We start from the raw sequence: 13,125 nt of genomic DNA on the forward strand, positions 1-13,125 counted from the left end.
CCAGAGACCCGGGTTCAATCCTGACTACAGGTGCTCTGTGTGTGGAGTTTGTACGTTCTCCCTGTGACCACGTGGGTTTTTCTCCATGTGTCCTGTTTTTCTCTCGCATCCCAAAGATGTGCAGGTTTGTAGGTTAATTGGCTTCTGTACATTGTCCCTCATGTGTATGGGTAGTTGGCTTCTGTACATTGTCCCTCATGTGTATGGGTCGTCATTGGTCGGCAAAGACAGCGGGCCAAAGGACTTGTTTCCACACTGTATCTCTAAACTAAACTAAACTTCTTGGGATGTTTGAGGAGACCACAGCACCTGATGTGGGGCAGCCCAGCGGTAGAGCTGCTGCCTTATAGTATCAAAGACCCGGGTTCTACCCTGACTACGGGTGATGTCAGTACAGAGTTTGTACGTTCTCTGTATGTCCGTGTGGGATACCTTCGGGTGCTCCGGTTTCTTCCCACACTCCAAAGACTTGCAGGTTCTGTAGGTTAATTGGCTTTGGTAAGAATTGTACATTTTCTCCAATATGTAGGATAGTGCTAGTGTGTGGGAGATCGCTGGTTGGCACGGACTCAGTGGGCCAAAGGGCCTGTTTCCGCGCTGTATCTCCAAACTAAACTAAACTAAAATAAATGTAAAGTTGTCAATAATACAATAAATTGATAATCAGTAATACTAAGTCTCCAGAACATAACCGTGTAAAACTGAAGTACCCGGTGCATTCAAAAGCTCACAGTACATTATAGTCGCTGAGAAAAGGTTGTAACTCATCTATCTATTTTCTTTGTTTAGATTACTGTTGGAGAGGCAATAATGGTTCGGCTGAAGCATCTGTACTCGAAATCAGAGTTCAACAACTACGTAGCTGCCTTGTACAAAGTGGTGGGCACCTTCATGTTTGGTGCGTTTGTGAGTCAATCATTGACTGACATCGCTAAGTATACCGTGGGACGCCTCCGGCCAAGTTTTCTGGCGCTGTGCAAGCCCAACATGTCGATGGTGGACTGTTCGCAGTATGTCCAACTGGATGTTTGTACGGGGAACGACGTCGATATTACTGAGGCAAGGTACGTAGCTGACCAAGACGCGAGCCGCCATTGACCCCGCTGAGTTAATGCCCCGACTAAATAAAATATCTGCCGTAGTCCGAGCACAGACCAGGTGATCGTTTCACCAAACACTTGCGCCCGGATTGCCAAGGCCTGCTGGATCTCCGAGCTGTTAATCATTTTAACTCCCCTTCCTATTCCCATGGCAACCTACCTTTCTGTCTTGGGTCTCCTCCCCTACCAGAGAAAGGCCACAGGCAAACTGGAGGAACAGCACCTCATATTCCGCTTGGGTAGTTTCCAACACAATGGTATGAGCAGTCTGAAGAAGGGTCTCGACCCACGAAAGGTCACCCATTCCTTCTCTCTGGAGATGCTGCCTGTTCTGCTAAGTTACTCCAGCTTTTTGTGTCTATCTTTGGTTTAAACCAGCATCTGCAGTTCCTTCCTACACAGTGGTATGAGCATTGATTTCTCCAATTTTGGGTGACTAACCAACAAGTCATCCCCTTTACTTTTTTTTCCCCCTCCCTCCTCCCTTCCCTGTACCCCTCCTGGATGTGTGTGTATTTCTCCCACTATCACTTATCCATCTATATCACTTCCTCTCACCTTGTAATTTAAGAATAAGGGCTAGGCCATTTTGAACGGAGATGAGGAAACACTTTTTCTCACAGAGAGTTGTGAGTCTGTGGAATTTTCTGACTCAGAGGGTGGTGGAGGCCAGTTCTCTGGATACTTTCAAGAGAGAGCTAGATAGGGCTCTTAAAGATAGTCAGAGGATATGGGGAGGAGGCAGGAACGGGGTACTGATTGGGGATGATCAGCCATGATCACATTGAATGGCAGTGCTGGCTCGAAGGGCCGAATGGCCTACTCCTGCACCTATTGTTTATTGTCTATTATATTTCATGCCTTTTCTCTCTCAATCTCACAGCCTTTTATCTCCTTTACATCTCTGACCTGGTCCAAAGATTACTCTGCTAATTAACCCCTACTCACTTGTATGCATCTGTTTTTTGCCTTGCTTTGTCCTGACCCCACTTACCAGCTTTGTCCCCATCAATCTGAAGAAGGGTTCTGACCTAAAACATGGCCTGAAAATGTTCTCCAGCCATGCTGCCTCACACATTGAGTAACTCCAGCACTTAGTGAGTTTGCTCAAGATTCCAGCATCTTCACCTCCTTGTGTCTAATATTTCTGGAATTTGGGTTCCTGCTATAATTTTAATGTTTGCAATATTTTTGTAAGAGGGGGCTGCGATACAGTTGACTAATGCAAAGGAATGGAACATTTTCAATCCATACCCATTTTGAGCCAAGCAGAGGAAAGGTTGCTCCAATCTGAGCCAAAATACCAGACAGCTTCCTACTGAACCTTAATGACTTTTCATGTTTCATATCGTCTCTTCTGAGTGAGTTTTGCCATCTGATGCTGAATTTTCGAGCAGTATGTGCCTCTGGAAAAATGTGTTGAGGCATTCAGAATCATTTCAAATGGAGCCTTAGAGTAATTCAGCATAGAAACAGGCCCTTCGGCCCAACGTCCATGCCGTCCAAGAAGCCTATCTATGCTAGTTCCATTGATGCCCTCATTTGGCCCATATCCCTTTGAACCTTTTCCTATCCATGTATCTGTCTAAATGCTTTACGAATGTTATTGTACTTGCCCCAATTACTTTCTCTGGCCGTTTGTTCCATATATGTGAAGATTATTCCCCTTGGATTTTAAATCTTTCCCCTCACAGATTAAATTAATATCTTCCAATTTTTGATTCCCCTTCCCAGGGAAAATGGCTGTGTGCTGTCACCTTTCTTGATTTTATTCACCTCTATAAGCTCACCTGGCAGTCTCTTTCGCTGCAAGGAATAAAGTCCAAGCCTGCCCAACTTCTAATCATTCAGACCATCAAGTCCTGGTAACATCATAACCCTCCATCCCATGCCCCCTGGTCCAATCTCTCCCGAACTGTGTCCAAGATGCCTAGCATTCCCATCGTCTCTTTAGTGACTTTTGCTTTCCATGCTTCCACTCCCTCATCTTTACTATGGACATTCATTCACTCTACACATCCATCCCCCACCAGGAAGGCCTTCAAGCTCTCTGTATCTTCCTTGACCGCAGAACCATCCAATTTCCCTCTACTAACACTCTACTCTGCCTAGCGGAGCTGGTCCTCACCCTTAATAACCTCTCCTTCGACTTCTCCCACTTCCTCCAAGTCCAAGGCATTGCTATGGGCACCCACATGGGCCCCAGCTATGCCTGCCTCTTTGTAATCCCTGTTCCAGGCGTCCACTGACCCTATCCCGAACTCTTTCTCCGTTGCATTGACGACTGCATCTGTGCTACCTCCTGCACCCATACAGAACTCATGGACTTCATCAACTTCACCACCAATTTCCATCCTGAACTCAAATTTACTTGGATCATCTCCGACACCTCCCTCCCCTTTCTTGATTCACAATCTCCATCACAGGAAATAGACTATCAACTGCCGTCTATTACAAACCCACTGACTCCCACAACTATCTAGACTACACTTCTTCCCACCCTGCTTCCTGCAAACACTATCCTCTACTGCCAATTCCTCCATCTAAGCTGCATCTGCACCCAAGATGAGGTGTTCCATACCAGGACATCCGAGATGTCCTCATTCTTTAGGGTACGATGGTTCCCCTCTCCCATCATAGATGAGGTCCTCATTCGTGTCTCTGTACCCCGCTGCTCCGTCCTTGCTTCCCCTCCCCTAGTCGCAACAGAGACAGAGTCCCCCTAGTCCTTATCTTCCACCCCATCAGCCGTCACATTCAACACATAATCCTTCAAAATTTCTGCCACCTCCAACGGGATCTCACCACTAGCCCATCTCCACCCCTTTCCCCCTTCCGCAGAGACCATTCGATCTGCAACTCTCTGGTTGACTCATCCCTTCCCACCCAAACCGCCCCCTCCCCAGGTACCTTCCCCTGCAATCGCAGAAGATGCAACACCTGTCACTATACCTTCTCCCTCGACTCTGTCCAGGGACCCCGACAGTCCTTTAGGCAGAGGTTCACTTACACCTCCTCCAACCTCATCGACTGCATCCATTGTTCCAGATGTGGAATCTTATTCATCGGTGAGACCAAACGTAGACTGGGCAATCGTTTTGCTGAACACCTTTGTTCAGTCCCCCTGAACCTATGTAATCTCCCAGTTGCCAAACACTTTAAATCTCCTTCCCATTCCCACACAGTCCTTGGTCTCCTCCATTGTCAGAGTGAGGCTAAACACAATTTGAGGAACAGCATCTCATATTTTGCTTGGGCAGCTTACAGCCCAGTGGTATGAATATTGATTTCTCAAACTCCAGGTAGCCTCGACATTCCCTCTATCTCTCTATCCCTCCCTCACCCAAGTTGCAGCAGCTTCTCATTTTCACCCAACAAACAGCTAACAACGGCCCGATTCCTTGATCATTGTTACTTTTTTGCATATTTTTCATTTTTTATCTCTCCATCATCGCCTCTATCTCTCGTTTTTCTTATCCCTGACCAGTCTGAAGAAGGGTCTCGACCCAAATCGTCACCCATTCCATCTCTCCAGAGATGCTGCCTCTCCCGCTGAGTTACTCCAGCTTTTTATGTTTGACTTTGGTTTAAACCAGCATCTGCTGTTCCTTCCTACACATAAATCTTCTCTGCACTCTTTGCAGCTTCATGCCATTTTTCCAATAACTGGGTAACCAAAACCACACAGCTCACTCCAATTATGCCTCACCAACATCTTGTATAATTGTAACATAACATCATAACTCCTGAACTCAATTCCCTGGCTAATGATGACCAGCGTGCCAAAACCCATCTTCACCATCTAGATACATGTAACACCACTTCTGGGACCGATGTACAATTCAGTTTGGTCCATTATCAAGCTTGATATTTTTGAAATGCTTTGCATGCCAATCATTCGTAAAAGAATCTGCATATATTGTACAATGGCAATAATGGGGCGGCAAGATGGCCTAGCGGTAGAGTTGCTGCCTTACAGCGCCGGGGATCCGGGTGCTATCTGCACAAAGTTTGTACGTTCTCCCTGTGACCTGTGTGATTTTTCTCCCGGATCTTTGGTTTCCTCCCACACTCCAAAGACATAAAGGTTTGTAGGTTAATTGGCTTGGCACAATTGTAAATTGTCCCTAGTATGTGTAGGATGATGTTGATGTGCGGGGAACATCGATTGGGCCAATTTCTGTGCTGTATCTCTAAACTAAATGAAACTCATATTTATGTAGCCTCTGTAATGTGAGAAAGCCTATGAACATGTTTCACAATAGCAGTGTTGAGCAAAATATGAAATTTAGATTTTGAGACCGGCCACACGCAGCGGTAGAGTTGCTGCCTTGCAGCGAATGCAGCGCCAGAGATCCAGGTTCAATCCCGACTACGGGTGCTGTCTGTATGGAGTTTGTGCGTTCTCCCCATGACCTGCGTGGGTTTTCTCTGAGATCTTCGGTTTCCTCCCACACTCCAAAGACATACAGGTTTGTAGGTTAATTGGCTTGGTAAATGTACAAATTGTCCCTAGTGGGTGTAGGAAAGTGTTAATGTGCGGGGGTCGCTGGTCGGCACGGACACAGTGGGCTGAAGGGTCTGTTTCCACGCTGTGTCTCTAAACTCTAAACAAAAGAAGCATGTAAGAAGGGAAGGTCTTGCTCGCTGATGGAATAGACCATCGCTGGCACAGATTAAATTTGGAGAATAATAGAGTGGCAAAATTGGAAGACCACTGCTAATTTTCAGGGTTGTAAGCTTGGTGGAGGTTGGCGATAGGGAATGGTAGAACCATTGAGAGATTTAGTAAGCAGAAGAAGAAATGTAAAATTGTGGCATTAATTCTTCCAATTTACAACGACTCCCAGGTAATCAGCAGTGAACAGGGACAGCTGCAGATCTCAAACAGGCAGCAGCGACAAATTCACAGAGGGTAGTTTTAGAAAAGTTGGCCATACAGCATGGAAACAGGTCCTTCACCCCATCCAGTCTGCACCGACCACCGGCCACCCCATACACTGGCACCACACACTAGGGACAATTTTACCAAAGCCAATTAAAGGGCCTGTCCCACTTTCACGACCTAATTCACAACCTTTTTTACTCGTGGACATTTTTCATCCTGTTGAAAAAACGCCCCGACCTACTTGATGCCACGAGTACCTACGACTAGCATCACGACCTGCTACGACCTACCTACGACCTCCTACGAGTCAAGGGCAAACTCGGCAGAGGTCGTGAATTAGGTTGTGAAAGTGGGCCAAGCCTTTAACCAACGTCTTTGGAGTCTGAGAAACCGGAACACCCGGGGAAAACCCACGCAGTCATGGGGAGAATGTACAAACTCCGTACAGACAGCACCTGTAGTCAGGATCGAACCTGGGTCCCTGGTGTTGTAAGGACGAAACTCTACCGCTGTGCCACTGCCGCTCTGGCTGGTGCGACAAAGTCCAGATGTGACAAAGAATGGGGTGAGGATTTCCATGTGGGTGAGCGTAGAAAGAGGGGATAATTTTGTATTCAGAGTGCCCAATAATATTGAATCCCAGAGACTACTTTGTTTTCGCTTGATTGGAGGCTACCTCGGTTTCAGAAGTAAATGTTCAGCTTTTCTTAAATATAGACTTGGGCATCCAATCCAATCAATGTACTCTAGCGGTTTTTAAGATCTGGTGGTCTATTGTCTATACTTTTTTATATTTTACAGTAATGAATTATGAGTTAGTCAATATCCAAATAGACCAGAAGCAGGAATACAGGTGCTTGTTTCCAATACTACTGAGCTCATGTTTGGAACCTGACATTTCTTATGTGCTGGAGCTATATTCAAATCTTGGCTGAAAATAGTTGGTTGTTTTTCTTAACTGAGCATTTGCCACTGAGTTCTCAGTAACTCTGCGCTAACCAAATGGAGCCCTGCCATATACAAGTTATAGAATTAGGCCATTTGGCCCATCAAGTCTCCTCCGCCATTCAATCTTGGCTGATCTCTGCCTCCTAATCCCATTTTCCTGCCTTCTCCCCGTAACCCTTGACAGCCGTTCTAATCAAGAATCTGTCTATCTCTGCCTTACAAATATCCACTGACTTGGCCTCCACAGCCCTTTGTGGCAATGAGTTCCACAGATTAACTACCCTCTGACTAAAGATGTTCCTCCTCACCACCATTCTAAAAGAGCATCCTTTAACTCTGAGGCAATGACATCTGGTCCTAGACTCTCCCATCAGTGGATACATCCTTTTGATATCCACTCTATGTATTTCATTATTCTGTAAGTTTCAATGAGGTCCCTCCTCAATCTTCTAAACTCCATTGAATAGAGGCCCAGTGCTGTCAAACGCTCATCATATGCTAACCCACTCATTCCTGGAATCATTCTTGTCAACCTCCTCTGGACCTTCTCCAGAGTCTGCACACCCTTCCTCAGATATAGGGCCACATTTGCTCACAGTACTCCAAATGCGGCCTGACCAGCACTTTATAGAGCCTCAGCATTACATCTCTGTTTTTGTATTCCAGTCCTTTTGATCTAAATGCTAGCATTGAATTTGCCTTTTTGGGAGTCCTGCACCAGCACTCCCAAGTCCCTTTGCACGTCCTATTTCTGGATTCTCTCAGCTAGGTCAGTGGGGGCTTCTGAGAGTTTCTGCATTATGGGCTGGTCTTCTGAAGATGGCTCCCTTACAGGTTAGGGTGGCACAGTGGCCCAGTGGTACAGCACCAGAGATCTGGGTTCCATCCTGACAGTTGCTATCTATACGGATTTTGTACGTTCACTCTGTGGCCACGTGGGTTTGCTCCAGGAGCTCCAGTTTCCTCCCACACTCCAGGTGTCCAAGACATACAGGTTTGTAGGTTAATTGGCTTCAGTAAAATTGTAAATGATCCCTGGTCTGTAGGATAGTGCCAGTGTAAGGAGTGATCAGTGGTCGGTGTGCACTCAGTGGGCCGAAGGGTCTGTTTTCACGCTGTATCTCGAAAGTAAAGTAAAGTCTAAAGTTTTCGTTTTTAGTTTTAGAGATACAGCGCAGAAATTGGCCTTTTCAGCCCACAGAGTCCGCACCAACCAGAGATCCCCGCACATGAACACTATCCTACACACACTGGGGAAAATGTTACATTTATACCAAGCCAATTAACCTACAAATTTGCACGTCTTTGGAACGAGGAAGGAAACCAAAGATCTCGGAGATAAACCACGCGGTCACGGGGAGAATGTACAAACTCCGTACAGACAGCACCCGTAGTCAGGATCGAACCCGGGTCCTTGGCGCGGTGAGGCAGCAACTCTACCGCAGTGCCATCCAGCTACAGCACAGCAGAGAAGTTATGACTATCGGCTGGTTGCATTGAACACCAGAAGTATCGCGGTGCTGGCTCGAAGGGCCAAATGGACTACTCCTGCACCTATTGTCTATTGTCTATTGTCTTCATGAATTAAGTTCAACATGCCAACGTGGCAGATAGCGGAGTCGACTTTCAGAAGCGGAGTGCGCCACCGCATCACACATTCACTGTTTCTAAACCGAGGATGGATTTCATTCCGGGAAGTTCGACATATATTACCAATGGCATTCAACCACAAGCATTTACTGGAATATATTTAAAAAGTGCTTTTGCATAGTTGGTGTAACTAATCTAAAAGCTCATGGTATATTTTAATTTTGCTCGTTCAAGTAAATAGTGCACTTTAAACAATGACCTGTCTTAATCTTGCCCATCCCTTTGATCCATTCATTAAATATTTGCATTGTGTGTTCTGAGAAGTATTTAGTCTGGATTACTATAGAAGGCTTAACTTTTATTTTTTTAGGTTTTTAACAGTAGGATTTCCTTATCCATGAAAATAAATATCCCCATGAAGATAAATAATAACAACTCCCACTGGTACTCCCTGTTATAAAACATGACTGATAATAATCTGCAAGCAAAGAACTGCAAATGATGGTTCACACCCAAAAAGACACAAAGTGCTGGAGTAACTCAGCAGGTTATGCAGGTATCTCTGGAGAACATGGATAGGTAATGTTTCAGATCCCGACTCCCATCCATGTTCTCCGGAGATGCTGCCTGACCTGCGAGTTACTCCAGAATTTTGTGTCCTTTTCTGTCAGTAATCTACTTTGCAAGTTTCCTGATATTAAATGCCATTCCTCTGCTTCTGTATTGTGAGTATATTCCCTAATCCCAAGTGTTGGTACTTCTCTGCTTCTGAAGAAGGGTCTCGACCCGAAACGTCACCTATTCCCTTTCTCCAGAGATGCTGCCTGACCCGCTGAGTTACTCCAGCATTTTGTGTCTACCTTTGGTTCCTCTCACTGTGTGCTTTGAAACGCCTCCTTTGTCAGGTTATTCACAGTCTGCATTCATTTAACTCCATCCCCATCCTGTGTTTCATTCTGTTTCTCCTCTTCCTCTGACTGGCAATGGGAAAGTTCTTCTGTTGGGAATTGCTGTTGGACAACTTTGACCTTGTACTTGTCTGCCTCATCAAAATGTCTGCTTCATTTATAGACAGTAGGTGCAGGAGTAGGCCATTCGGCCCTTCGAGCCAGCACCGCCATTTACTGTGATCATGGCTGAATATGCTTGTCTGGTAACACATACTATTGGATAATTGTAGGATTTTGCGTTGCTCTGGTGGATTCTTTCAGGTTTCTTTCTTGATAATTGATTCTTATCCAACAAATGGGTTAAAATGAATGTTGTTATAATTTGTTTTTTTATGTTGTCTCTCTGTAAGCGCCAGAAAATGTTCCCAATGTTGGGTGAGTCCAGAACCAGGGGCCACAGTCTTATAATAAAGGGGAGGCCATTCAAGACCTCAGGTGGTAAAACACTTTTTCACCCAGAGAGCTGTGAATTTGTGGAATTCCCTGCCACAGAGGGCAGTGGAGGCCAAATCACTGGATGGATTTAAGAGAGAGTTAGATAGAGCTCTAGGGGCTAGTGGAATCAATGGATATGGGGAGAAAGCAGGCACGGGTTATTGATTGGGGACGATCAGCCATGATCACAATGAATGGTGGTGCTGGCTCGAAGGGCCGAATGGCCTCCTCCTGCACCTATTTTCTATGTTTCTGTGTTTCTAATAGTGGCTGATTATGTAGTTGGCATCATGCTGAGTTTAAGAGTCAAGAGTGTATTGACATATCTACTGTCGATGGAACAATCCAATTCTTACTGTTGCAGCATAACAGGCCCATGAATACAATAACACAGAGATAAATATATAATAATCAATGAAACAATAAATTAATAACCCACAATACTAGCAAACCATAATAGTGCAAAACTGAAGTCCGTAGTGCAAACACAGACCCGGTCCATAGAAGATCATAGTTGGACAGGCTACCGTTGTAAAGCTTTCAAGAGTCTGCTGGTTGCTGTTCTTGAACCTGGTGGTCACGGTTTACATGCTCCTGTATCATGATGGGAGTGGTGTGTGGGGTCAGGGTCTTATGGGTCTTTGATGATACTGGCTGTCTTTTTGAGGCAGGGCTTCTTCCTCTTGATCCCTTCCATGTTGGGGAGGTGAGTCCCTGTGATGGACCGGGCAGAGTCCACACTCTCTCTGAGGTTAGTTTAGTTTGGGGATACAGCACAGAAACAGATCCTTTGGCCCACCGAGTCTGCGCCGAACAGTGATCCCCGCACACGAACACTATCCTGGGGACAATTTACAATTTTCTCCGAAGTCAATTAATTTACAAACCTGTACGTCTTTGTAGTTTGGGAGGAAAGCGGAGCACCTGAAGACAACCCACACACTGACCGGGAGAGTGAACATACTCCGTACAGACAGCACCTGCAGTCAGGATCGAATCTGTGTCTTGAGCATTGTAAGGCAGCAGCTCTACCACTATGCCACCATGCTGCCCTAACGTTCTACACACTCCGAAGGCTCCAGGTTCTCCCGAACCGATGTCAGTTATTAACATTTGGGTAGACCTAGAAAAGCAAACTTGTGATATGATTTGTGACAGCCATCAGTGCTTCTGAGAGACCGGCACAAGTGTCCATTCTGGAGAAGCTCGCTGACGAAGTCTAGGGCCACAGCTTAGCCACTGCCACCTACTCCACTCCTGCTGCCCACCATGTCCCTGGTCTGTCGGACAGTGCTGGTGTACAGAGGTGTGGGCTGAAGGGCCTGTTTCCGTGCTATATCTCCCAAGTCCCAGTGGAGAATCTTGGATCTGAAGCATTGACTTTCTCCCTGCAGAAACGGCTTTGCCTGAACAGTAGCACTTTTATTTTTGTGCTATTTAAGGTCTAAAAGTCACCGACTGAACATTGGGGTACTGTCTAAAAGCCTGGCTCCAATATCTGAATATAAAGTACAGCTCTAAAGTAAACATTGAGGCATAAAGTAAACATGATGCCTTTCGTTGTTCAGAGACCCCTCTGAGCCACGAGCACTAACAGAGAACATTAATTGGTTAATAGACCACTGAAGCGTTTGGCTTTTAACCCACCAGGATTTCGTACGAGTGCCAATCCAAGCAACAAAACCCTGGAGCAGAACCTAGCATTGTGTTTTCTTTGGTTGCCTTTGGAGGCTTTCTTGGATTGTATGGAGAACAGCAAATTCTTCCGTCTTTGGCACTGGCCTACGGGAACTGTTTGGACTTGATGCTAATGGGAAAATGATTTGGGGAAACTTTTTAAGTGTTTTGTCAACATTTTGCTGACTGTGGCAGAACACACACCTATTTCTATAGGACAGGACAGGGCAGGTTTTGATGGATATGGGCCAAACGCCGGAAGGTGAGGCTGATGTAGATGGGACATCTTGGTTAGTGTGGGCAAGTTGGGCCGAAGGGCCTATTTCCCCATTGTATGACTCCATGACTCAATATTTAGTCATAAACAGGACGACAGTGAAACTAATACGCGACTGGAGTGCTGGAGGGCCAGAGCGAGAGGGGATGCAAGGGTTACTCTATGACTCTCTGTTGTTAGCATGCAGGTGGTATTGTCATCTGTGGATGTGAGTGCTTCTTCTCTTCCATTTTCCAGCCACTGGGTAGCCTTTTCTTCCCCCACCTGACTTGTGCCAAACCTTAATGTCGTCATCATGAACACCGTGGCCATTTGCCTTCAGCATGCTGAAAAGACCAAGGCAATGCTGCTTCATTACTCCAGATGTTTAATGTTTTTGACCTTGACAGCCAGGGCCTTGCTCCAAGCATGAACTCACCAACTGCTCCTTCCAGGCCATCGTTCAAAGGCCTTGGTGATAGAGCCTGTGTCAATCTCCTTCTCCCAAGTTCTTGCTTCCTGTAACTCTTTGTGACTAAGCTGCTAATCTTGAACAGTGCAAAGCCATGAAGCCACTCTTCAAGAACTAGGCCTCTGCCCCCTGACTACCTCAGTGTTGAAAGCAGGGGAAGAATTCAGAGAGTCATACACCATGGAAACAGGCCCTTCGGCCCATCTTGCCTGCACCGACCAACAAGTCCCATCTACACTAGTCACACCTGCCTGAATTTGGCCCATACCCCTCAAAACCTGTCCCATCCAAGTACCTGTCTAATTGTTGCTTATACGTTGCAGTAGTCCCTGCCTCAACTCACTCCTCTGGCAGCTCATTCCAAACCCCCACCAAACTTTTTGTGGAAAAAATTCCCCTCAGTTTTCTATTAAATCTTTCCCCCTTCACCTTAAACCTATGGTTCTCTATAAAATTACCCTTCATCCTCATGCACTCCAGGGAATAGAGTCCCTGCCTATGCAACCTCTCCCTATAGCTCAGTCCCTTGAGTTCTGGCAATATCCTCATAAATCCTCTTAGTCCTTAATCTTTGGTCATTAGTGCAACCATAGTCCACACAAGTTCATAGTTGAGGTTGGTGTTGTCGTGTCCAAAAGCCTGATGGTTGTTGGGAAGAAGATGTTGTGAATCTGGCAGTCACAGTTTTCAGACTCTGATACCTTCTTCCAGATGGCAGGAGTTCTATAGAGTGGCCTGGGTAGTATAGGTCTTTGATGATACCAGCTGTTTTTTTGAGGCCTCTTTGATGGTATAGGTCTCTTTGATGG

The 13,125-nt window shown here is 45.9% G+C and overlaps 1 protein-coding gene across 3 annotated transcripts in view; it reads left to right on the top strand.

Moving 5' to 3' along the window:
* plpp2a (phospholipid phosphatase 2a) overlaps positions 1–13,125 on the top strand; it is a 112,234-nt gene that overhangs the window by 78,956 nt on the left and 20,153 nt on the right. For all 3 annotated transcript variants that reach the window (XM_055658918.1, XM_055658916.1, XM_055658917.1), the window contains exon 4: positions 790–1,064. In XM_055658918.1, the coding sequence (XP_055514893.1) occupies positions 790–1,064 (275 nt within the window). The remainder of the gene's footprint in view (positions 1–789; positions 1,065–13,125) is intronic.

The sequence above is a fragment of the Leucoraja erinacea genome, chromosome 29, assembly GCF_028641065.1.
Source record: "Leucoraja erinacea ecotype New England chromosome 29, Leri_hhj_1, whole genome shotgun sequence".
Lineage (NCBI taxonomy): Eukaryota > Metazoa > Chordata > Chondrichthyes > Rajiformes > Rajidae > Leucoraja > Leucoraja erinaceus.